The sequence below is a fragment of the Eptatretus burgeri genome, chromosome 2, assembly GCF_056783735.1.
Source record: "Eptatretus burgeri isolate ZD-2024b chromosome 2, Ebu_testis_v1, whole genome shotgun sequence".
Lineage (NCBI taxonomy): Eukaryota > Metazoa > Chordata > Myxini > Myxiniformes > Myxinidae > Eptatretus > Eptatretus burgeri.
The window spans coordinates 15,982,054-16,005,768 of NC_140962.1; the positions used below are offsets into that span (position 1 = coordinate 15,982,054).

The 23,715-nt window shown below is 43.8% G+C and overlaps 1 protein-coding gene across 1 annotated transcript in view; it reads left to right on the top strand.

The window, feature by feature from the left end:
- The first annotated feature begins 6,519 nt into the window (after positions 1-6,519).
- The window catches only part of NOM1 (nucleolar protein with MIF4G domain 1), a 59,404-nt gene continuing 42,208 nt past the window's right edge, over positions 6,520-23,715 (top strand). Inside the window, exons 1-3 of the mRNA XM_085863798.1 lie at positions 6,520-7,561; positions 9,183-9,319; positions 15,976-16,171. Coding sequence (XP_085719924.1) covers positions 6,674-7,561; positions 9,183-9,319; positions 15,976-16,171 — 1,221 coding nt within the window. The 5' untranslated portion in view covers positions 6,520-6,673. The remainder of the gene's footprint in view (positions 7,562-9,182; positions 9,320-15,975; positions 16,172-23,715) is intronic.

The window sequence follows — 23,715 nt, forward strand, 5'->3', positions numbered from 1 at the left end:
TATTAAGCCCACTACCAACCCTCTACGTGAAGCAAGATGGAGATTCAACGAAGGAAAGGACGCAGCGAAACGGGGAACAATTCAACATGCAAGCACTTTATTTACACGACACACGCAGAGCACACATATAGCAATTAAAACAATTATGCACAAAAAGCAAATGTAACAAAAGAAACAATGACGCAGAGATACTACCGAATAAGACCGACACACGGCAACACTTAACAGTTTTACTTCACCAGACTGGTGCCACACACAAACGTATACACAGAACCCAAAAGAAATGGAAGTCGCGACTTCCCTGAGCGTGTCGAGTCCCTCTCCGACGTCCTTCGACGGGGTCCTGCCTGGCCGCGACTCCGTGCCCGAGCGTGGTAGGCGAGTCCTCTCCTGCGTGCCTCGCGCCTGCACGTGTTGGCCACTCGACGGTACGGACGGGGTTTTGGGGAAACGGACGGGGTTTGTTCGGGACTGTTTTCCGCGCTCGCGCACGGGTCAACGAAGCAAGGCAGGAACCACAAGCTCGTGACTCGAGCCAGAAGATGACCATGAAGACCAACCCTCGACTAACCACTCACTCCAACTCTCGACCAACCAACCCAACAACCCTCAAGGTCCGACCTGTTCGCCTTTTGTAGTGCGGGGCTCCGCCCTTCGCTCCGCCCCGTTTTTGGCCCCGCCTCCCTTCGAGCTTCTTGGAGAAGCCCCTCGAAGGGGGGCGTGACCTCTCGCTTTCCCTCCACCCCGCGCCGTGCGAGGGCCGGGGGGAGTCGGTCTTGGCGTGGAGCCAGGGAATTATTCCCCCAAAAAGAGGCCCCCACCCTTTCTCACCTTTGACCCCTTCATCGCCCCTCCTCCACACCGAGCGCGGAGAACCTCGACGGGAAAAACAGGCGGGAAAACCCCTGAGCATAGCCGTTGGTTTCTGTTTGTGCCCGGAGATCGTAACCGCACAGGGCCTGCTGAATGGCGAGTGGCGAAGATGTGGTAGCGTTGATGGTGGAGGTGGCGTGGTTGTAGTGTGGTTGGCGCTGTGGTGGGGATGGCGTGGTTGTTGAGATGCTGTTTGTTTGAAATAAAAGATAGAACAGAAAAAATGGCTAACTCAAAGCGACACAGCCTGGATGGATCACATAAATTCCCTCTATACAACGGGTTTGGGCTAACTACACATGTACTTACAGAGATATCTCACCTATGGGACCTGAATGGTGGTTTGCGAATTTCCTCAACCACAACAGTAGAAATGTGTTTTGGCCCCCTGGATCCTTGAATTCTCTTGCTTCTGTGTGGATGTCTGGGGAAAATCGAACACGGTTAATCCTGCGGTGACATACAATCAGGCTATTGAGTTTATCAATTCAAATTAGTGTCAATCAATGCATGTATATACAGATGGCTCCAAAGAACCTTCTCTTGGAAGGACAGCTGCAGCAATATGCATCCCTGTTTTCAGGGTGGTCAGGGCATTTCTGCTCACGAATCATCTCTCGGTCTTCTCGACTGAACTGTTTGCTATAGTTCTGGCTCTAGAATGGATAAGTGAGTTTAATCCCCTCAGTGTGGTTATTCTCTCTGATTCACTGTCCACGTTAAAGGTGTTGGAATCCTTACAGGATGGTTGTAGGAATGACTTGATGCTTGAAGTTTGGCATTTGGTTAATATTGCGAAGTGGAGGGGTCTGGTGGTCGACCTGTGCTGGATCCCTGCTCATGTTCGCATTGGTGGAAATGAGACCTGTGCTCAAGTGGCTAAGCATGCCCTTAAACTGTAAAATATCACCCAAATCCCATGGGCCCATCGGAAATTATTAGTCTGGCCAATGGCCAGATTGAAAAAAAATGGCAATTTCAGTGGGACTCCAGCACGAAGGGAAGATTCTGTCACAAGGTGCATCTGGATGTGGTACTTCGAGTTAAACATCCCATGCCTTTCCGGAGAGACCAGGTAGCTCTTGGTAGTCTAAGACTCGGGCATTGCTGCCTAAATTCATACCTGTATAAAATTGGGTGCTACCCTCTGTGGTTTTGTGAGACGTGCAAGAAACCCGAAGATGTGAATCATTTATTCCTAAATTTCCCTCTTTATGAGGGACCCGGGTAGCGTCTTGTGCAGAATGTGGGAGTAATGGGGATCGAGGTGTCGATCTGCTGGGAGCGTTGAGGCTGATGAACCAGAAGCACCCTCAACTCTGTAAGGTGGTACTAAAATTCCTGAAGGAGTGTGGGAAATCCATTTTAAATTTATGTACACTCGATGGGCGAATATGTGATTTTGATCACGTTCAGGTGCATGGCTTGCATAGGGCCTGCGAGCTCTGAAAGCGCCAATAAAATTCAAAAAGAAGAAGAAGAAGATGTTGGCAAGAAGCTGGACAGATGGATTTCAGTGTTCAGAGGTACTGTCAAGATGTTGCAAACGTGAGGATTTCGTCTAAGCAAGTAAAACAATCAATTTTAGCATGACAGAGCCGTCGCTGCTCAGGCACAGGTCAATTCGGTGTGCTTGGGCTGATTAAACCAGTCCATTCCATGATGGTCTGTTTCCACAGTCTGAATCCATGTTTTGTAGAAACCTTGATATGCTGGAGTTGGAGCACGCGCGTCAATACTTTGAAGAGAGAAAAATGCTGTTCGGCGTTCCTAAAGCCACCGGAAGCACTCTATCCGCCATATTGCTTCTCCCACAACAGGAAATCCCGTTTGTGTAAATATAGATGCTCGTTTCAAGGTCCACGTTTCCTCCGAAAATTCCACATCCCTGCTTGGTTTTATGCCATTCCGACTTGATTTTTCTCCATTTCGACGACTTTAATCCATTTCCAGATCATAATATTTCTGAAATGTCATCATGTGCTGCTTCCGGTTGTAAATACCACGACAGTCATGATCAAAGGAGAAAGGAATCACATTTCATCCGTAAGTGGTATTCATCTCAGTTATTCACAGTCCAATTCACTCGTTCGGGAGAGCAAAGATGGCGGTCAAATGGCTTCAAAAATTGAGCTTCCCCTCCTATCCAATTAGTGTTGAGATCAGCTGTTTACACGCCATCTCCGAAGGGTGAACAGGGGGTGTCTGGTGTTGGCTTTACGGTTAGGGTGCCTGGTTTAAGGGCCCTGTCACACCTTGACGTTTTAGCCAGCAATAGCAACGTATAAAAATGTATGTAAAACGTTGGTATACGCTGAAATTTTGATGTTTTTTTTAAGTTTTGGGCGTATTCATAACGTGTTGGTCGTATGCATAACATATTAGTAACGGGCACAGAACGTTTCGTTGTGTTATTGACAACTTTTACCAACGAATGCTTAGCCTGTTGTCGGCGTTCACAACCTATGCCCAATGATAGTTTAAGTTACGCATAGCACGCTAAACGTATCACCGGCGAACTCATGGCGTAGCCTGTTAAGAACCTGCCGGACGCCGATTTAAATCATAACCGCCTGAGAATTTGAAGTGTCAGCATCGCAGTCACACCTTGACGATTTTACCAGCGTATGCCGGCCTATGAAAAATGTGTGTAAAATGCTAGGCGCACTTCAAATACGGTATAGGTAAGTTGTGTATACGTTAAGAGTAGGCTGGAAAACAATGAAGTACGCTGTCATATTACGTGGTACGTGTAATACGTCGTGAAATTTCAAGCATGCTGAAAATTTTACGACGTACTCGGCGTATGGCTAACACGTTCCGCATGCGTTGTCATATGTTCCTGGCACGCTCCGCGATCGTTTACACACAACGGACACACGTTACTAGTAGGTTACTCATAAGTCGAAACACGTCAAGGAAATATTTAACATACCCGCAACCTAATTTTCAACCAATGGGTAACGTCCTTTTAACCTATGAGTAGCGTGCTCTGAACCTATGTTTAACGTGCATTGAACCTATTTGTAACTTGCCTTGAACCAATGACTAGCGTGCTATGAACCTATGAGTAACGTGCGTTTAACCTATGTGTAGCATGCTTTGAACCTAAGTATAATGTGCTTCTAACCTTTGAGTAACATGCTATGAACCTATTTGTAACGTATCTCAAACGCACATTGTCGTATGTAGACGAATTAGATTGATGTCTTCCAGACGACCACAGCACTTACTGAACGTGTTTCTAACTTACATCTACCGTGCAATGGCGTATTGGCAGCGTTAAGGGGAATTGGTATATACAAATGGGATTCACAAGAGGAACCCATCATTGTTCCAGACTCCATGTTGAGTAGATGTCAATGACAGTAGTATCAGTAGTTGTAATACTATTAGTAGTAGTTGGTGTGCGTGACAGTAGTAATAGTAGTAGTAGTTGTATTGGTAGTAATGGTATGTCTATGTCAGTAGTAGTATGTGAGCGTGGTGGGGAGGGTGTGGGTGATGATGGATCCTCTTATCGTCCACGAATGGGAGACTACTTTGCACCATTGTTCGATGTTCTTTTCAGCTAATTTTTTTCCTCATTCCCACGATGAACTATTTCTTTATTTTACTTTTTAAAGTATTAAAAACGACTTTGAAAAATGCATATTGTACTCGTAATGAACACAGAACGCTTCGATAACTTATAGATAAGTTATACCAACGATTGTTTATCATGTTTTAGTTGTCCACAACCTCTGCCCAACGATAGTCTTGCGTATGCATAGCGTAATAATTCCCAAGCACGTTATTCATATGTTATAAATAAGTCACGGGTACCCTAAACATTACTTTGATGTGTTTCGACGTATGAGGAACTTTGAAGTAGCGTGTTGCGAAGTGTGAACAACGTTCGTGTAGCGTGCTTACAAAACGTTACTCACAGGTTAGAAATAAGTTTCGGGTACGCGAATGTTACCTCTACGTGTTTCGACTTATGAGTAACATACAATTAACGTGTGTCAACGATTGCATAACGTGCCTACAACTTATGGCCAGCGTAGCGGAACGTGTGAGCCAAACGCCGAGTACGTCGGAAAATTTCAAGCATGCAAATTTTTTTGGACAACCAAAAAGTACAACGTTTTAAACCAGCGTAATACGACTTATGGTAGTGTTTTTCAGCGTGCACCTAACGTACACAAAACGTACCCATAACGTATTCGACGTGTGCCAGCGTTTTAGACAAATTTTTTCATAAATCGGCATACGCTGGCTGAATCGTCAAGGTGTGACAGCCCCTTAAGATCCTTGGGCCTTGAATTGAAGCTCCAGTTTTTAGATCCTCGTGTAGGATCTCGAAGTCTTACTCACGTTGTTGTTCTTCATCTTCTTCTTGTGGACTTTTTAGTTTCACAGACTACAGTTTTCATCGAAACTTCCTGAAACTTGGCATATATATATATATATATATATATATATATATATATATATATATATATATATATATATATATATATATATATATATATATATATATATATATATATATATGTAAAAATACCCTGCGCAGACAGTAACCATCTCCTATTTTGAAAATCCCTCCGAGAAAAAAAAGTTATGAGGTCAAAATATCTCCGCTAATGGCAATCGCCTAAAAAATTATCTCCGAAACTCGGCAAGCTTTTTGAATTATGTTTGCGGGAATCGAACAGGGCATTAGCAGAGATGAATTACCGCACATATGATACATCACTATGACGTCATATAAATTGATATGTAGTAATATCAATTTATTCATAGTAATATCAAGTCAAGTAATATCAAGTCATAGTAACATCAATCAAGTAATATCAAGTCATATCAATTTATATGACGTCATAGTGATGACGTCATATATAGATATATATGACGTCATTCCTATTTTTTGACATTTTTTGTTTCACAACCCAGAGTTTTCATCGGATATTCGTGAAACTTGCCATGTATATGCAGAAAGCCCACGCGCAGGTAGTAACCATCTCCGATTTTGGAAATTCTTCTGAGAAAAAAAAGTTGACGTCATAACATCGTTGCTAATGGAAATCGCCTATACCATTATCTCCGAAACTAGGCAAGCTGTTTGAATTTTTTTTTGCGGGAATCAAGCCGGGCATTAGCACAGATAATTCATCGCAAACCTGATACATCACAATGACGTCATATTCGTTTTTATGACATCATTAAGAGGACGAGGATCTCAGCTCATTCGAGCTTGTTTTTATCGATGAATTAACACCAGGCAGGTTGATTCAGCCTGCCCTCCCTCCGAGCTCGGCGAAATGAGTTCCAGCGTGCTGGTAATAGGGGGCATTGCGACAGCGGCACAACTACATCCCCAGAAAATTATGCAGTCAGGCTGCAAACGAATAAACAGGGGGGGGGGGGGTGTCAGATTTCAGCAAAAATAGCGTAATGTAATTTTTGAAGGGCCCTCTACCAGAGAGCAGAGAATCTGCATCGGATGTTAGAAAATTCAAAATCAAGAGTGAGCTCGGAACCCTACCCAAAGGTAAAAAGGGAAAAATCAACGAAGTACTCAGGCTTATCGGTCATTAAAGGAAGTCGATATCCGTTAAATGATAACAACCACGTTATATATTTTTTTTATTTTTTGCAGAAACCACATCCGGGTCAAATTGACCTGTCATGGCGCTGCCCTCGTTCGGCGTGATTACTTGCGATCGAAACATCGGGTTCGGAAGACGAGTGTGAGGGGGAGAGTCAAGCGGCGACAAGAGTGAGTTAGACAGACAGAAAGTTGATACGAGCACAGATGGGGAAGAGGAGGAGGCCGGACGAAGGCGGTTCGGACCGTGCCTCGAAACGAATGCGGGGTCGACGTCCGAAGCAACGAAGGACGATGTGTCGGTCGCTGTCGAGGAAAGAACAGAGGAAGCAAGAGAGGACGGACAGGAAAAGCAGGAAGCACGCGTACTTCGTCGCTAAAACGCAACGTGCGAAAGGCCGCGTCGGATCAAGGGAAAAGCAGAGAAACGTTGAGGCGGATGTGTTGGGCGACGAGCGGCTCGGATTGAAGAACCAAAGCGCAGCCGAGACTGTTGGGAGGAAGAGAGTTCGGTTTGGCGACGAGGAGAGCGGCCGGGCGGACGAACCGTCGATGGCGTCTTCAGGTGAGACGAAACACGTGGTGCGAAGAACGTGGAAGAACGCTCGTTCCCTCGGCCTGATGGAAGCCAACGAGGAAGAGGACAAGGAGATCAGGCGCTTGGAGAAGTTGCTCCATCTGAATCGCAGGAAGAAGAAGAAGAAGAAGATTGAGGAGGCGTCGTTCTCGGACGAAACTCTCAAGAAGATTCCACAGATGTTTCGAACCGACGGGTTGGATTACATCCTGGAGGCGCTGGACGGTCACAACAGCTTGTGTAATGTTGATGTTGGTGGTGGTGGTGGTGGTGGTGGTGGGAGTGAGGGCGATGAGCGAACGGAAAGGAAGATGCACGTGGAGGAGGAGAGAGCCCATGCATCCGAATCGGATGAGTGGCAGGATGGACATGATGACCTGCAGTCAGACGGAGAGGTTCATGCAGATTGTGGCGATGATGACGTTGATGATGATGTTGATGATGATGACGTTGATTATGATGACGTTGATGATGATGACACTCATGAAGAATTGGATAGTCATCTGTCTGATGAAGGGGTAGGTGATGTCACGATATAATTATATAATTATCTATCATTCCAGCTGTGTGTGTGTGTGTGTGTGTGTGTGTGTGTGTGTGTGTGTGTGTGTGTGTGTGTGTGTGTGTGTGTGTGTGTGTGTGTGTGTGTGTGTGTGTGTGTGTGTGTGTGTTTCTCTACAACCGCTGGTCCGATCTAATTTAAACTTGCCAGATATATTACTGGGGACCCGAGTATGTGCCTTTTCAAAGTTTGATATTAATCGGACAAGTGGTTCCCAAGTTATGACCAAGTTAGAGCGCGTGCCCCATTACGGGTTACAACGTATGGACTTCCGGATAGTGATGACTTACTGTATTATAATAATTTCTCGATTTCTTATGAGCATTTATAGATGAACACAATGCCCCAATCCAGTCGTCGTTTACGAGAACGAAGGAACTACCTGAGTGGTTGTTGTTTCTGGCACCTGGTTTGAAAGTTTTTTTTTTTCTTCCTTTTTTTGCACGTACGGGCATGCACTAGTTGTATTAATACACAAAGCCGTATTTTGTGGACGTATCTCCTCCCGAAACTGCCAGATGGATTGTCGCCACTTTCGGCAGGTGGTTGCTCTGTCATTTAATGCACAGCATTGGCTATGTGAGATCGCGCCACATGGACAGGTTTGGGAATTTTTGGCGATTTTTCTAAATTTTTACATTCGTTTGCATGGCGACGTGTGACGTCACCGCTGAGAGGCGTAATGACATCATCGGTCATTCGCTGACGTCATTACGTCTGTCGTCGACAGACCGTCACCGCTGAGAGGCGTATTGCCACTCCGAGAAAACAGCGTCCGCAATGTAAAACCCTCCTCTGCACATGCTGACTACCTCAGAAAGTTAATTTGATGCAAAAAATGTAACAAGAAACATTGTATATAAAGAAATTCGATAAATCGCATTGTGAACACTGGATATATTGACGTCCTAACGAACCCTCACTTTAGAAACTGCGTGCAGAGCACGGGTTTGGCTTGTTTATATAATTGTGCCGATGCTTATTCATTCATTCATTCATTCCTGGGAACATTTGATATGTTTTGCAATTTTTATGCCTTCGCACCAAGGGTGCCGGAGGCATTAGGTTTCCAGGTTGTCCGTCCGTCCGTTCGTCCGTCCAGATTTTCATTTACACGATAACTGAAGAAGCAAATTGTAGAATTTCATCAAACTTGGTAAAAAGGTTAAGTAAGACAGGGCAATTAAGTGATTAGATTTTGGGCCCGATGTGATAAAGGTCAAGGGTCAAGGTCAAATCTCTGAAATTTTACTGTTTACGCCCGAACTCAAGAAATATTGGACAGAATTTCATCAAACTTGGTACAAAGGTAAAGTTAGACAGGGCAATTAACTGATTAGATTTTGGGCCAGATATGATAAAGGTCAAGGGTCAAATATGTCAATACCCAAGTGTTTGTGCGGGAGAGTGGAGGCATATCCGTCGACTGCACGCAGTCGAATTACTCTAGTGTATTTTTATTTTTTTTTACCAATTTTCAACGTTTGCTCGTTTTTCTTTTGTCATTCTGCAATACATCGATGGCAATGAAATCATTTTGCCTTTTCGACCGATTTGCTGACATTGTGTGTTTGCAGGATGTGGATGAAAAGCCTGTGGAACCTGCTGAGCCTGGTTTGTCACACAGACGACTTACCTTGGATTTACCGGATAACCCTGAGCACCAGCAGCAGATGACGACACTGCGGAGGGCGGTGAAAGGACTTTTTAACCGGTATGAGGAGGAGGTGCGAGGATTTAATTGGCCAGATTCATTATGTACACAAGTCGACGCTAATTAGCGTCGTTATATTAAAGAACATCCATTTTCGGCTTGACACAATTGATGCAAAATATCTTGAGATGCAATTGATGTTTATTTTGTGAGGGTTCTCAGACACAATACAGGACACAACTTTTAAAAACAAGGTGATTGCTCCACAGTTCCACAGATGAGAGGTGTCGCGTGCCCCTACCACTTCCTGTTGATGCCAGCGAGTGGCTGCAGTGGATAAGGAGGGTACGCACGATATTGTTATGTGGAAGGGGGGAAGGGGTCCAAAGATAGACTGTGGTAAGTATAACATGGTCCGTGTGTTTTGAGTAGGTTCGATTGCCAGGTAACAGGGCCAGGCCCCCTGTCAAAGTAAGTCGTTTTGTTACATGTGATGCTCAGGAGGCAGCGTATGTAATTCGTAGACAGGCTCGTCAGGGTAATATTGTATGCATAAACTTCTCTTGTTTGTGGGCAACACCGGGCCGGGTGAGGTCTTCCCGTCACGAAACGGCATGCTGAGAAAGTATCATCTCTCTCCAGAGATGACCATCTTGAGCTCTGGCCGGTGTGTGCAAGCCACTGTCACGTAATGCCCTGTAAACCTTGCAAACAGGGAAAGACTTTTGTTTTATTTTTTTGTTGGGGCCACCCCATTGGTGGGATGGCCCAGAATAATCCACCCAGAAGGTTTATAGGAGACAAGGACTGGAGTGTGAAGAGGAAGAAGATGAAGAAGCGCTGAGAGTGAGTTTCATGAGAGCTGGTTATGGGAGCACGTCCTGAATATAGTGGAACCTTTTGGGGACAAAGAAGGTCTCTCTCTGCTTTCTCTGTTTTGTCTCGTCTTCGGCATTGTCCTCGAAATCTTTCTTCGTTGCTGTAATTTATCATCGATTTCATGAGCTACAATAGCTCAACGAGCTCATCTAGGTGTCAAATATATGGTGTGAAGTGTGCTTGAATTATAGTGCAGGCCCCATGGATGGAGTGACATAGAATGCAGATGAGAACGACTGGAAAAAAAGAAGGAAAAATACAAAAGAACCTTCACAAGCCTTTCAATGACTCTCGATGTCAGTTCTTTTATTTAAAAAAAAACATGCTTAAAGAGCAGGTTTTGGGTCGCTGATGACATAGGGAATTTTAGCAAATTGTATTGACCATCTGTGAAAAAATTGCTTACCAAAAAATTTCTTCACTAACTTATTCATCTCGGTGTCTACTAACACTTATCAATTAGTGCAAACCCAAATCCTTGTGGAAAATTCTGGGGAGCCAATCAAAGTTCGGGTGCTCAGAGGGCCTGCTCGAAAAAATCGGAAAAATTAACTTTTGCCAATATTGACTTGTGGGATGTCTAACTCGGGGTTTTTTGGGGTGCTGAATTAATTCCAACCATTATTTTTGAGAAAAACACTCCTTGATCATATAAAATATATTTTATTGACATTTTAAACAGAACTGTGCTCAATGTAAATGTTGCTTCTTCAGCTTTTACAACCTTATTCATCAAACTCCCCAGTATCTTCCTCACTCCTCTTGTCATCCAGCTGGTTTATGTTCAGGCAAGAGTTACCATGACAGATGCCGCAAGCAGAAATACACTTGACTCCTTGCTTTTTTACAGCAGCACCTGAGTGAGCTGCAGTCCCCCGCACAGTTGCAGCTGGCAAACGTCAGGAGGTAGTCTGGTGCAATGGGGTCTGCAGAAGGGACTGGTGCATATCCTTGCTCAGTGAGTTGCCATCCATAGTCCTGGGCATCCAACGGTGGACTTTGCAGCATCAGCCAGTCTCTAGTCTGAAGGTAAGCTCGGAGAGAGTGCTGTGCTGCAGCTCCTGTTGTCGGGGGGAGTTTCTCAGGTTTTATGCTCCCAGTAGCAGCTTGCTTGCTGAAGATGTCGAATCTCAAGTCTTCCAAGTCTTTGGAGGATTTCCCATGGAACATGAGCATGAAAAGATCACAGCCTGCTTTAACAGCTTCAACAGCTTTATTTTCAGATACCGTGGACTGTATGCCAGACTTTTGTCCTCGCTGGGGTCAAGCTCTTCCATCTTCCTGTGGATCTCTGCAAGAGTTGTAATACCGTGCTCCACCCCTTCATCTATCCATAAGCACAGTTTCTCGAACAGCAACTGTCTCTCTTCATCAATAGGCCGTCCGACCTGAGGACAAAAATATCATTTTTAATTAAGCCGAACTTATCATTTTCATTTTCATTTCATAAGTGCATTGCTATTATAATTACCTCAGGGTTTGTAAACGAGTGCTCGAATCGGGTCCTGCACCGAAGATGATAAAGCGCCTCTTCTGCTACCAAGTCTATGATCCCAGACAGGCGACCGGCAACATCACGTCCACAGGCATCTCCTCGTTTCACAGCTGTCTCCATCAAATTCCTTTTCAGTCGGTCCTGGTAGCGATTGTCAGGCGCACGATACAACTTCCAGGCTCTGCCTGGATGATGCCACGTATATGCATGATTAAAGTATTTGACTTAAATGGTAGAGTGAAGAGAAAAAAAAAATTGAAAAATATACATTTGAACTTGTGCAGGACTCGGTAAACGCGCAACTTACCAGGGTTTCGTTCCAATGTTCCAATGTTGATGCCTTCATCACAGAGTATGCAAACATCACGGTAGATAAGATGCGCTGATGGTGTTTGGGAAGTACAGCTGGAGCCAGGTGAGGTACTTTGCCCAGATGATATCCGGCGTTTTTTTGTCCTGTCTGAGCATCGGCTCTCCTCATCTTGTTCTATGGAAATAAAATTATTGTTTAGAAAGCAAATTTGAGATTATTATTGTCATTTTTATTTGCAATGCTACTTCCTTTGAATGATGAATAAAAAAAACTTATGATTAACTGTTTCAGTTGCAGTGGATCTACTTCTCGCACGACTGTACAACTCTGTTTTACAATCCACAGGATATCTCAACTTGCTGTCTTCTCCGTTGTTCCAGTCCTCATTTAGTCTCCCGATCAACGCCGCATCGCCCACAAGCTCAGAATGTGATAAGATCCGTGGGTGGCCTTTATTGGAGACTTTTGAGAGCGTATGCTTTTCAATCCCAGAACCACCACAGATGAAACACCTCAAGCCAGGTTCAGTCACATCCTTGTCCATACTGTCCTAAAAAATAAGACTTTTTTTTGTAAACAACAGACAGGACATGAAATTTTGACACAAAACAGACAGAACACACATACAGTGATGTGTTTTAACATTAATAGGTCCTCTCTACATTGAATATATTCAACTTCTATTGAGTCCGGTACACAATTTTATAGCTTAAAGCTCTTAGCTAACATCAGCTAACACAGAGAATTCTACTGAGCATGAGCACAAGTATAACCAACAATATAGCAGTGGTTTCAAAAATGTTGTATGCTGGTTTCAGCACAATTTGAACAATCTGAATCGATTGAGCCAAATTACCGCAAAACAGTCTGAGATATCTAAAAATGTATCATATCAATATTTTACAGCCAGGGATTCATTTTTCCTCAAATCTAATGGTTGGAATCAATTCAGCACCCCAAAAAACCCCTAGTTAGACATCCCACAAGTCAATATTGGCAAAAGTTAATTTTTCCAATTTTTTTTCGCGCAGGCCCTCTGAGCACCCGAACTTTGATTGGCTCCCCAGAATTTTCCACAAGGATTTGGGTTTGCACTAATTGATAGGTGTTTGTAGACACCTAGATGAATACGATAGTGAAGAAATATTTTGGTAAGCAATTTTTTCACAGTTGGTCAATACAATTTGCTAAAATTCCCTAACTGTTAGCATGATTCGAAGGTTGTAAGCGCATTAATAATCGTTGGGAAATTATTTTCTTACATTTGAAACTCAAAATATGCTAAAATTAACTTTTAAGTCCAAACTTTTGTCAGTGATCGAAAAACAGTCCGGAAGTTACCGAAGATGCTATGACGTCACGTTCTCCGAAAACTTCGTGAACATTCGGAAACGGCGTGTAAACAATGGCGAGATGCGAATCGGTGAGTGATTTCAGTGGCGATGAAATTGAGTGTTTTCATTCCGATATTGCCGAGGACGAGCCGGAGGATGATGGGAATTTATACTATGGAGTTTCTGGCCCTGAGCCATATAAATTTGAGCCACTTGCAAGTGCAAGAAAACGGCCTATTTCGTGTTCAAGTGGCAGGACTGACTGCCAGCTCAGGGAGAACGGAAACCTCCCTTGGAGCAGAAGGCGAAAGCTCGCTTGATCTTGATTTTCAGTACGAATACAGACCGTGAAAGCGTGGCCTCACGATCCTTTAGACTTTTTGGGTTTTAAGCAAGAGGTGTCAGAAAAGTTACCACAGGGATAACTGGCTTCTGGCGGCCAAGCGTCAATAGCGACGTCGCTTTTTGATCCTTCGATGTCGGCTCTTCCTATCATTGCGAAGCAGAATTCGCCAAGCGTTAGATTGTTCACCCACTAACAGGGAACGTGAGCTCGCAAGAATAAGGTAAGTTTTGGTGCAATTTGAGCTTTTATTCGTCAAATTATGAATGTTTCAAGTTGAGGGCGCCTGGCGCGTATGGCCGCGGGCGCCTTGGCGAGATCTCGACCGCGGCACTTTTTCCACAAAGATGAGGTTTAAAAATCATTTTTCATCCCAATAAAGGTTATCATCACATGCCTGACTTGTTAAGCTGTCGGATTATGTAAAGATTGTTCGTGGATGGCTGAATATTACGGTTTTATGACTTTGACAAAATAATTTTTAAAAATGCCGTGAATTCCTGTGGTGAATTGAGATTTTTGCTTCGATCAGCGTTGCGGGTTCGTTTTAAAGTCAATTCAAATTCTGTTTTCGGTTTTTGCAGTCGCTTAGGATGCTTAACACTTGGTAGTTGTGAAGTTTGTAAAATTCCGATATTTTATAAGGTTTATGTTTGATGGCGCGCAGGGCCGAGGGCGCCTTGACTAGATGTTCGGCCGCAGCGCTTTTTCCACAAATATATTGTTTCAAAGGCAGGGGAAATTCGCCCGTTTTGTTTATACAAATCTTATCCACTGCCAGCGAATGTTTGATTCCTTCGGGAATCGGTGGGAGCGATTACCCGTTTTCCAGCCATTTTCGCAAAACGTGACGACACACGTACGAGGCATGATGTACAAATATCCAAATAACTTTGTTCTACAATAATTCAAAATATAAAAGGATAATATAGACAGTTGCAAGCTCAAAAAAAGTGAAAGAACGGCCCGCTCAACTGGACACTTCTTCAATGAAAGAGTGAGCTTCCGCTTTGTTTTGGAGAACGTGACGTCACCATCCATATATGGGCACGCGGCTGTTTTTTTCAACAGCCTCGAGAAATAACAACTTCAGAGTTAAATTTCATTAATTTTCCCAATAGTTAGGCAACCACAATAGTTTGCATCGAACTATTTAATGCACGTATAATCATAATGATAAATTTTCAGAACATGTTTGGTGACCCGCAACCTGCTCTTTAATTTTCTAACGTTTAACTCGATTTGTAGGCTGCTCCAAATCAACTTCTTCAGCCCCGAGCAAGTCATCAAAATACAACGCCGATCCTTCCCCGTCACCGATGGTGGAGCACGAGAATGATCCGACATTGGCGTTTATTGACTCAGCTGGCAGTGAAGCATTGTGAAAGTTCACTCGTTTCTTTTTTCAACAAGTTGACCAGATATTTGTGCTATTTCTTTCCTGGAGTGCGGTAAACTTGCAGTGATTTATCTTGGAGTCTCCAACCATTCCATGGGAATAGGTCAGGATTTTAGTGCTTCTTCCAAAATGGAGTTTTCTTCCCACTTCCTTCCATGTCTAACACAATGAAGTGACGGCTGCACACCCTCAGATTATGGGTAGGCCGCCAGCCGTTGGGCCATCGTACTGTCCTTATCCACTGTAGCTGTCTCGCTGGCATTAAGAGTAAATGGAAGGAAAGTGTCACCTCTCATCCATGGATATATTTCTCATATTTCCCGTATTTTCCTGCATCCGATTTGCATTCAGGAACACGACAATTTTGGTTAAACATTTTGAAATAGCCCTCAGTTTGACTCCTTTGCTTGAACGCTGAAAATTGTGTTGAAAAGATTATTTGAATTATGTATATCGTCTTGGCGACGGCAGGCTAGAAGTGCCCCGATTAGGGGAAGTGAGTCACTGAAAGCACATGCGTGTGAAGGGCATCGTTTGTTTTCCCGAGACTACTGAAGAAGTCGCGTATTGGCTGGCAGGATGGCTTCGAGGTGGGTGCACTTACCATTGAGCTGTCTCGCCTCGGTTGGAATCTCAATCCAGATATGAATCGTCACCCTGGTGTTTTGCGTGCAGGGAGATGTATCAATGTGTGCACCGTCCATGAGAAGGACGTTAAACCGGAGGATCCATCTCCCAGCACTAGTCCCTAACTTGAATAGGTAAATTATGGTTAAAACCCATCACGAATTGCAACAAACTGGAAATGAAATTATAGTGGTTTTATTTATTTATTTATTTTTAGTTTCTATTTTTCCAGATGTGTTTCTTTTGGTTCAACCCTGTATAATCTTTTGATTTGTACCAATAGTCCTTGATGTTTTCCTGATCGTGTTTGTCCTTGTCGGCTGCAGGTTGAGTGAATCCAACTTGGCAAAAATAGCTGATCAGCTGGAGGAGCTGTACAGGAGGTACAGCCGACGCGCTATTACAGACGTGATCAATGAGGCCCTGATGGCAGCATGTGCAGGACCAGCACCAACACCTGAACGACTCCTCGCTGAGCACATTGCGCTACTCAGCCTCTTACATCAAAATGTTGGCCAAGAGGTGGGTACCCACTGTGCTACTGTTTTTTATCACCCATTCGAACTACAGGTCAGTTTTATCAAAGTTTTTTTTTCACAACTACTTGCAGGTCACAGTGAAGCTGCACTGGCATTTTTGACTGAGGCCGAAACACTGTCTGTTGCTTTGACATCGCAGGCAGGTTGGTGGTCTCTCTCTTTTCTTCCGTCTATTCTCCAACATTGCTCCCTCTGCTCTCTCAGTCCTCCGACCCTCCTTATATATTCCAGGATGCACATGTTCTTCCAGTAGCCTTCTCTTGATTAAACTTGGCTGACTGTACACCTCAACTCTTTTATTTCTCACTTTTCCTGTCTATGCAACTGCCTTTCAATTGCTTTCTAATCCACTCTTCCCTCCAGGACTTCAAGCAGGTGTTGCACGTCATCCCCCATCCTTACCCACAATCTTTATTACCCCATTAACCTTTCCTCACCCAACCCTCTTACTTGCTCGTTTCCATATTTCCTCTTTTCCTCCTCCCTCCTCCCTCCTCCCTCTCCCCTGTTCATTCATTCCCTTGCTGGTTGTGCCCAATTGTCACCCCACTACCCCACTGTGAAATCAAACTTGCTCTTCCATGACCTTTTTTCATCGATTGAAGCTGTTTTGTATCTTGACATTGGCACATTATCTTTCTGAAGGTGATTCTGCATCACCAAAGACAGCTTTGAAAACCGCAGATTACTCTTGTTAGAGTTGTTATCGTCGTGTTGTGGATAGCGTGCTCACATTGCTAGTGATAGGAACCAGGTTATATTATTTGGCGGAGCTCAACCATTGGGAGTTTCCTTCCTCCATGCCTCTGTTTACAGTAATTGGGAACCTAGTTGTTGGTCATTTTGTGGATCTCATTCTGGGATAATGGTTCTTCCAGTGCTGATGGCACATGATGAACCGTGTGCCGGAGAAGACAAACGATGGATTTTTCCAAGCAACTGTTGAGAGAGCACAAGCTTACTGCCATGGGAAACAAGGTGAGGCTGTTAGTGTGAGGCCGAAAGCCATGTCCCTCGTTATGTAAAGAGAAACATTACCCTTCCTCATGCCTGACACTTCAGCCTCACCTTGTTTCTCACAGCAGTAAACTTGTGTTCTCTGAACTCTGCTTTGAGAATATCCACTGACAGGAAGTGGTCTGTCTTCTTAAATGTTCCTTGCTGAAGGTTGGGATGTACATATATCTTTAAAATTAACTTGAAGGCCAGCCTTCCCTTATTACCTCCACCACCAAAGGTGAAGGAAGTTGTTTTCACCCCCTTTCTGTTTGTCTGTTTGTGTACAGGTTATCTCGAAAAGTTGTGGATGGATCCGGATGAAATTTTGTGGACAGGTTTGGTGTGTGACAAGGAGGAACTGATTAGATTTGGGTGAAGATCCGGATCCAGATCAGACTACTAGAATTTTAAAAGTGATTCTTCCCCATTGAGAGATAGGGCCAAAAACGATATAGTACTGTATGGCATGATATTTCAAAAATGTATTGGGCCCGATATGTTCTCGTGGATGAGGCATTACGTGGTGGAGGTATGCTCTCTACCGAGTGCCCTTTTAGTTAGACCATGGGATGGGATGGGAAAATGTACTGTGTTTATCATTTTCATGGGACATCCTCTCAAACCATCTGAAAATTCACTTGTAAGAGTATTGTAAGAGAGTGCGCTGAATCCAAATATGAATGCTGTCAAGCGTGAAAATTTCATACTTTACTTTTTAATACCTTTTTAAAAGAAAAGTACAAAAATAAACCACAAAACCACTTCATTAAATAATAAAAATAAACATTTTGCATTTTCTTAATTGTTGTGGTGTTAATGTGGCGCAGGCATGATGGGTTGAACGGTCTCCACTTGCGTCTAATTTCCTTGTGATTCCTTGTGATTTTTTTTTCCTATATTCTTTTGTTTTGTTTTTTTTCCTTATTTTTATATTTCCTAGAATATCCTTTGGAACTCCATGTAAATGATCATGCAAGGGTATTTGAGGGTACTGAATCCAAATATGATTGTTGCTGAGCCATCACATCATTCATTTGAATTACATATTAGAATATGAGACTCGTCGCTTCCAGAGAAAATAAATAAAAATTAACTTTCGCCCTTTAAAAATCGCGCCAATAAATTATTGAATATCAGCTGCTTTTTTTTTTCTTCGTATCACCTGTGTTGCAAGTCGAGCGACCTGCTTTGTGATGCTTTAAAAGGCGGTGTATAATCAGAAATGCTGTTTGATAGGGCATTATGAATAAAATGGAAATGTTGGAAAAAAAAAACGTATTGAACGTAGCTAGCATTTTAAACGGGATTGAATCAAACTCACCATAATTATAAGTGAAGAAGATGAAGGAGGAAAAGCTTTAGTTTTGATGTAAATTGAAACCGGCCCATCTATCCTCACCTTACTCATCGATATCGTACTATTTGCAAATTTGGCTTGATTGGTGGTATCCCCCCCACAGAATAGGTATTTGCTCTCTTCTCCGAAACCACACACACACAATTTCAATTAAACTTCACCACAACCTCTATCACCTGTGATGTACCAAAGTTTGTTCACGGCATTGGAAAAAACATCTGGGTCTAAGCGGGTCTGCGAGGGGTTTGAGTAACTGTTGCTCCCGATGTTAAGGCCCAGTCACACCTTGACGTTTTACCCAGCTTATGCCTTTTTTTGAAAAATTTGTCTAAAACGCTGGCACACGTCGAATACGTTATGGATAAGTTTTGGAAACATTGAGAGCACGCTGAAAAACACTGCCATACGTCGTAGTACGCTGGCTTTCATCGTTATACTTTGCGGTTGTCCTCAAATTTTAGCATGCTTGAAATTTTACGACTTGTGCCAGCGTATGACTCACAAGTTCCGCTACGCTGGCCATAAGTTTGTAGGCACGTTACGCGATCGTTGACACACGTCCACACACGTTACTTGTAAGTTACTCATAAGTCGAAACACGTTGAGGTAATGGTTAGCGTCAGTGTTCCAGACTCCCTAGTTTTTTTTTTTTGTTTGTTTTTTTTTTCTTCGGTATGACGGTGATGTTGACACCTCGATTTCTAGTGCGGTTATGATTTAAATCGTTGAGTGGCAGCCTATTAATTATATTCTATTATAACCGCACTAGAAATCGAAGTGTCAACACCACCGTTATACCGAAAATAAAAAAACCAAAAAAAAAACCAGGGAGTCTGGAACACTGACGCTAACCATTACCTCGACGTGTTTCGACTTATGAGTAACTTACAAGTAACTTTTGTCAACATGTGTCAACGATCGCGTAACGTGCCTACAACACGTTACTCATAAGTTAGAAATAACTTTCAGGTACGCTAGACATTAGCTCGACGTGTTTCGACTTATGAGTAGCTTACAAGTAACTTTTGTCAACGTGTGCCAATGATCGCATATTGTGCGTACAACTTATTCCCATAGCATGCAGAACGTGTGAGGCATACGGCAAGTACGTTGTAAAATTTTTACCACGTTTAAAATTTCAAGACGTACTCCACTTACTACGACGTATGATAGCGTACTTTAGCATTCTATTCACGTATACCAAACTTACCCACACCGTATTCGACGTGCGCCAGAGTTTTAGACTCATTTTTCAGAGGTCGGCATATGCTGGCAAGATCGCCAAGGTGTGACTGTGATGTTGACACTTCCATTTCTCCGGCGGTTATGATTTGAATCATTGTGTGGCAGCCTTTTAATAGGCTACGCCACGTGATCGTCGGCGATACGTGCAGCGCGCTATGCATAAGTTAGACTATCGTTGGGCATAGGTTGTGAACGCCGACAACAGGCAAAGCATTCGTTGGTATAAGTTATCTATAAGACAACGGAACCTTCTGTGTCCGTTACTAATATGTTATGCATACGACCAACTCGTTATGAATACGTTCGAATCTTTTAAAAAAAAACATCAAAAGTTCAGCGTAAGCCAGCGTTTTACATACATTTTGATACGTTGCCACTGCTGGCTAAAACGTCAAGGTGTGACTGGGCCTTTAGTGAGCTTCAGAATGCACGGTCCGATTTTCTTCGTATGTACTTTAGTGTTTTGTGCCTTGTATTTGACCTCAGTGGGACATCCTCTGAAACGACATGGAAATCGATGTGCAAGGGTATTCGAGGTGTTGTATCATGACGACTGCCAAGCATTAAATATGCCCTTTTCATTTATTATGAGGCTGTTTACCACTCTGATTGTTAAAGGTACAGTGTAAGAGTTCAGTAAAGCAATTTGTTACATGCAGATTTATACTGTCGGCATATTCAAGTATCAAGAGAACATCAGAAGGAAACAAAAACAGTTTGTTTGCAAAGTGTGTTACGGAGTTGTTTGTGTGGATCTCTTATGAATTTCAGCGATATAACGAAACATCTACTCCAAATGAGAGTCGAGAAGATATTCGTCTTCAACTTCATTTTCTGCCCCAATCACTGGTTGATTATTGCATTCCAGACATTTGCACCGATCTGTGCGTGGTACCTTACTTTGAACATCTTCACACTATATTGTATTACATTGTCTGGAGCTGCTGGCTGAGTGTCCCACTTGATAACAAGCTCTCTATCTTCCATCTCCCAGCTATGCTGGGTTGGGCTTGGCACGTTCATAAACTGCTGGAGGAATCTCCTATGAATTGAAGGTTGATGGTTTTCTCGGCTGATGTGCTGCTTAAGCTCGTCTTGATTTGGTGGTGGTGAGATTTCTAATTTACAGTCCATCCTGAACATGTTGTACCTAGCACATTGACGTTACCCATCCTTTGCCTACCAGTGTACAGACTGCATGCAAACCGTTCCAAGTTATTGATTCAATCGTGAGGACACATCAAAGGATTGCCCCAAGTCTCTGAACGTGTTTTGACAGTTCTCATCAGACAGCATCAACTTGAGTTCCTTTGTCTTCCCTTTGCCATAGAAGGCACTGACGGAGTCACAGCCAGTGAAGCAATGTAGTCCTATCAAAGCCTCGGATGCAGCATCACCAACATGATTGCGTATTGCAGTGATATCAGTTGTTCGGGCTCAGTTCCCCTTCCTTGTGTGAAAGAACACTTGGCTGTCTATCGATACTGCAAGGCCTGCTGCTATTATGAAGACTTCCGTCTCCAGACTTCTAATAATGACAGGACTCTTTACTTCATAGGTTGATTGCTGATTATTTTTTATTGTTGTTGCAAAGGCACAGTGTAGGAGGATTCTGCTGTCAGTTTCTTCATGAACTGTCAAGCTCCGCACTTCATCAACTTCCAGCTTACAGATACACTGTAGAAAGCATGGCACTGTGGACCGTGTGGTAAGTACACCTTGACACTCTTTAACTTCTCAAGGTCAGTGTTTGACCATGTATCAAACAGGAACTGCACTTGTTCTTTGTTGGGGCTGTTTGTCATGAACTTTTTTCCACCGGGAAGGAATGGCTTAGTCTGCACTGTAGATCTTAATCCTCTGCATTCCTACTGTAGCTCCCATTCCCCTTTCTACATTCTTCATGGAGACTGTCAGATAGCCATCCGTGATGAGGTGGATTGAATTGGTGTAGATATCTGTAGCCATGGTCACCACCTTGTTGAGAATACAGGCTCACAAATCACCAAGTGTGGGAAGTGAGTGGACCCGGCTGCCGAGCTCTTGAATAATTGCCATTCCATCCACAATCCATAGACCCTATCTTTGAATGGAGTCTGTGACTGGTGATGGCTCCACAACGGACTCCATATGTCGCATCAGGCTTACTTTGTTTGTTTTCACGATGCTACCATTCTCATTTGCTGATGCCAATGGGCTTGTGTTGAGGCTGGATTTCATAAGCTCATTGAGGTCCACCTTTCTGTCATTGGAAACTATTAGCTATCTGGCAAATAAGCTTCGGTCTTGCTTGAATCGGCCTTCTTTCTTACCTTTTCCTGTGGATGCTGTTTTTTTTTTTTGTCCCGTGAGAGATTAATTATACATCTCAGTTGTTTGGCCACGTCACTTTGCTGCAGTCATGTCCTTGGAATGGACCTTGGAATGGCAGTTACACCAGAGGGAATGTGTAGGAGATGCTGGCTATTTTTTTTTCGAATGGGTTAATCGTGCTTTCAATAGTGTCACAGACAGCTTGCACATGTTCATCATCCTCCTTTATGCGGGAGACTTGCAGGTCCTTAACCTGTGTTGTGTGTGTCGTCATATACTGAAAGATTCTGTGGCTTTGGTTACAACTACAGCCTCTGCAGTGCCTGATATCTTACTCCATCAAACACAACAATCGTTGAATTTTGTCCAGCCTAACTTTGGAATTTTATCAGTTTTCCATTCTCATCGGGCAAAGCATGGATACAACATAATGGTTCAAACTCGAGCCTTTCAAAGTAAACGCCAAGGATGTTGTGGCTATATTGTTGCGGAAATGGGCCCTTAGTGGGTTATTAAATATAGGATTGGCCCAGATCCCCCCTTAAATGCATGTTTAGCTAGGTTGTTTGGTAATCGGACGTTACATGTGTAGCAGGCTGTCCAATGCTCATACAGTGGTGGTGTACCAAGTGGCGCTTCTTTTTTCCTCCCCCTCCTCCTAACTAGCCCCCACCCAGCACCCTGAGAGTCAGTCGACGAGACGTGTCAGCAACCCATTGGTGGAGAGCGGCTGCAATCTCAAACGATGGACCAATCACGGGTCCCCGGAGGCGGTCCGGAGAAAGGCCCGCCCCGAAAGGCAAGAGGATCTACTTTGTGAGTCTGCGTTCTGCGTTATGAGGAACTGCTAGGGGAGAAGGTGATCTGCGTGATGAGTGGTTTGTTCGGCTGTTCTTCCTTTGCCATGGATCCAGCCTGCAGGTGATCCACAGGTTCATCCTGAATCCAACTACGGAGCCTCTGACTGTCCTTACTCCCTGGTCCCTGGACAGCTCGACACGTCTTTTCATCCCATCGATCCACCTGCAGAGTCCAACACCCAGATTAGGCCTAGTCTGGTGTACAGGCCAGGCCTGGATTCGCATACTGGACCTTGTGGGGAGCCAGCTGGAACATACCATAGATCTTTCGCTCCTGTGCCATCGACCTCACGGGGGCTGGATGCGCCGAGGCTGGTGCGTGAATGGTGCCGACAAAAGGAGTACGTCGCCGCCATCTTGCCACGCGGCATGCGCGAGCTGTGCTGACAAAAGGAGTACGAGCGCCATCTTCCCATGCTGAGTGCTCGAATCTGACACCATCGGCTTGTCACGAGACGCATTCGTGCCTTCGACACTTTTCCTCTCGTCCATGAGGCACCACCAAGTACTCCGTGTCTTGTCTGCATGTTATTCAGGCCTAAGGTGTATTTTGCTTGGGCTCCCTTCGGAACCCGTATCTGTAGCTCCCAAGTTAAGAGCGGGTTATAGATGAATGATAACGTTTGTGAATGCTTTGCTTGTGTCGTGTTTCCCCGATGCGTCCCCAATAAATCTGGCTGATTCATATGAAGGTTGCCGCCTTGAATTTATTTGTGCCGCTCTGAGGAACAATCGCTCCATTTGTATATAAAA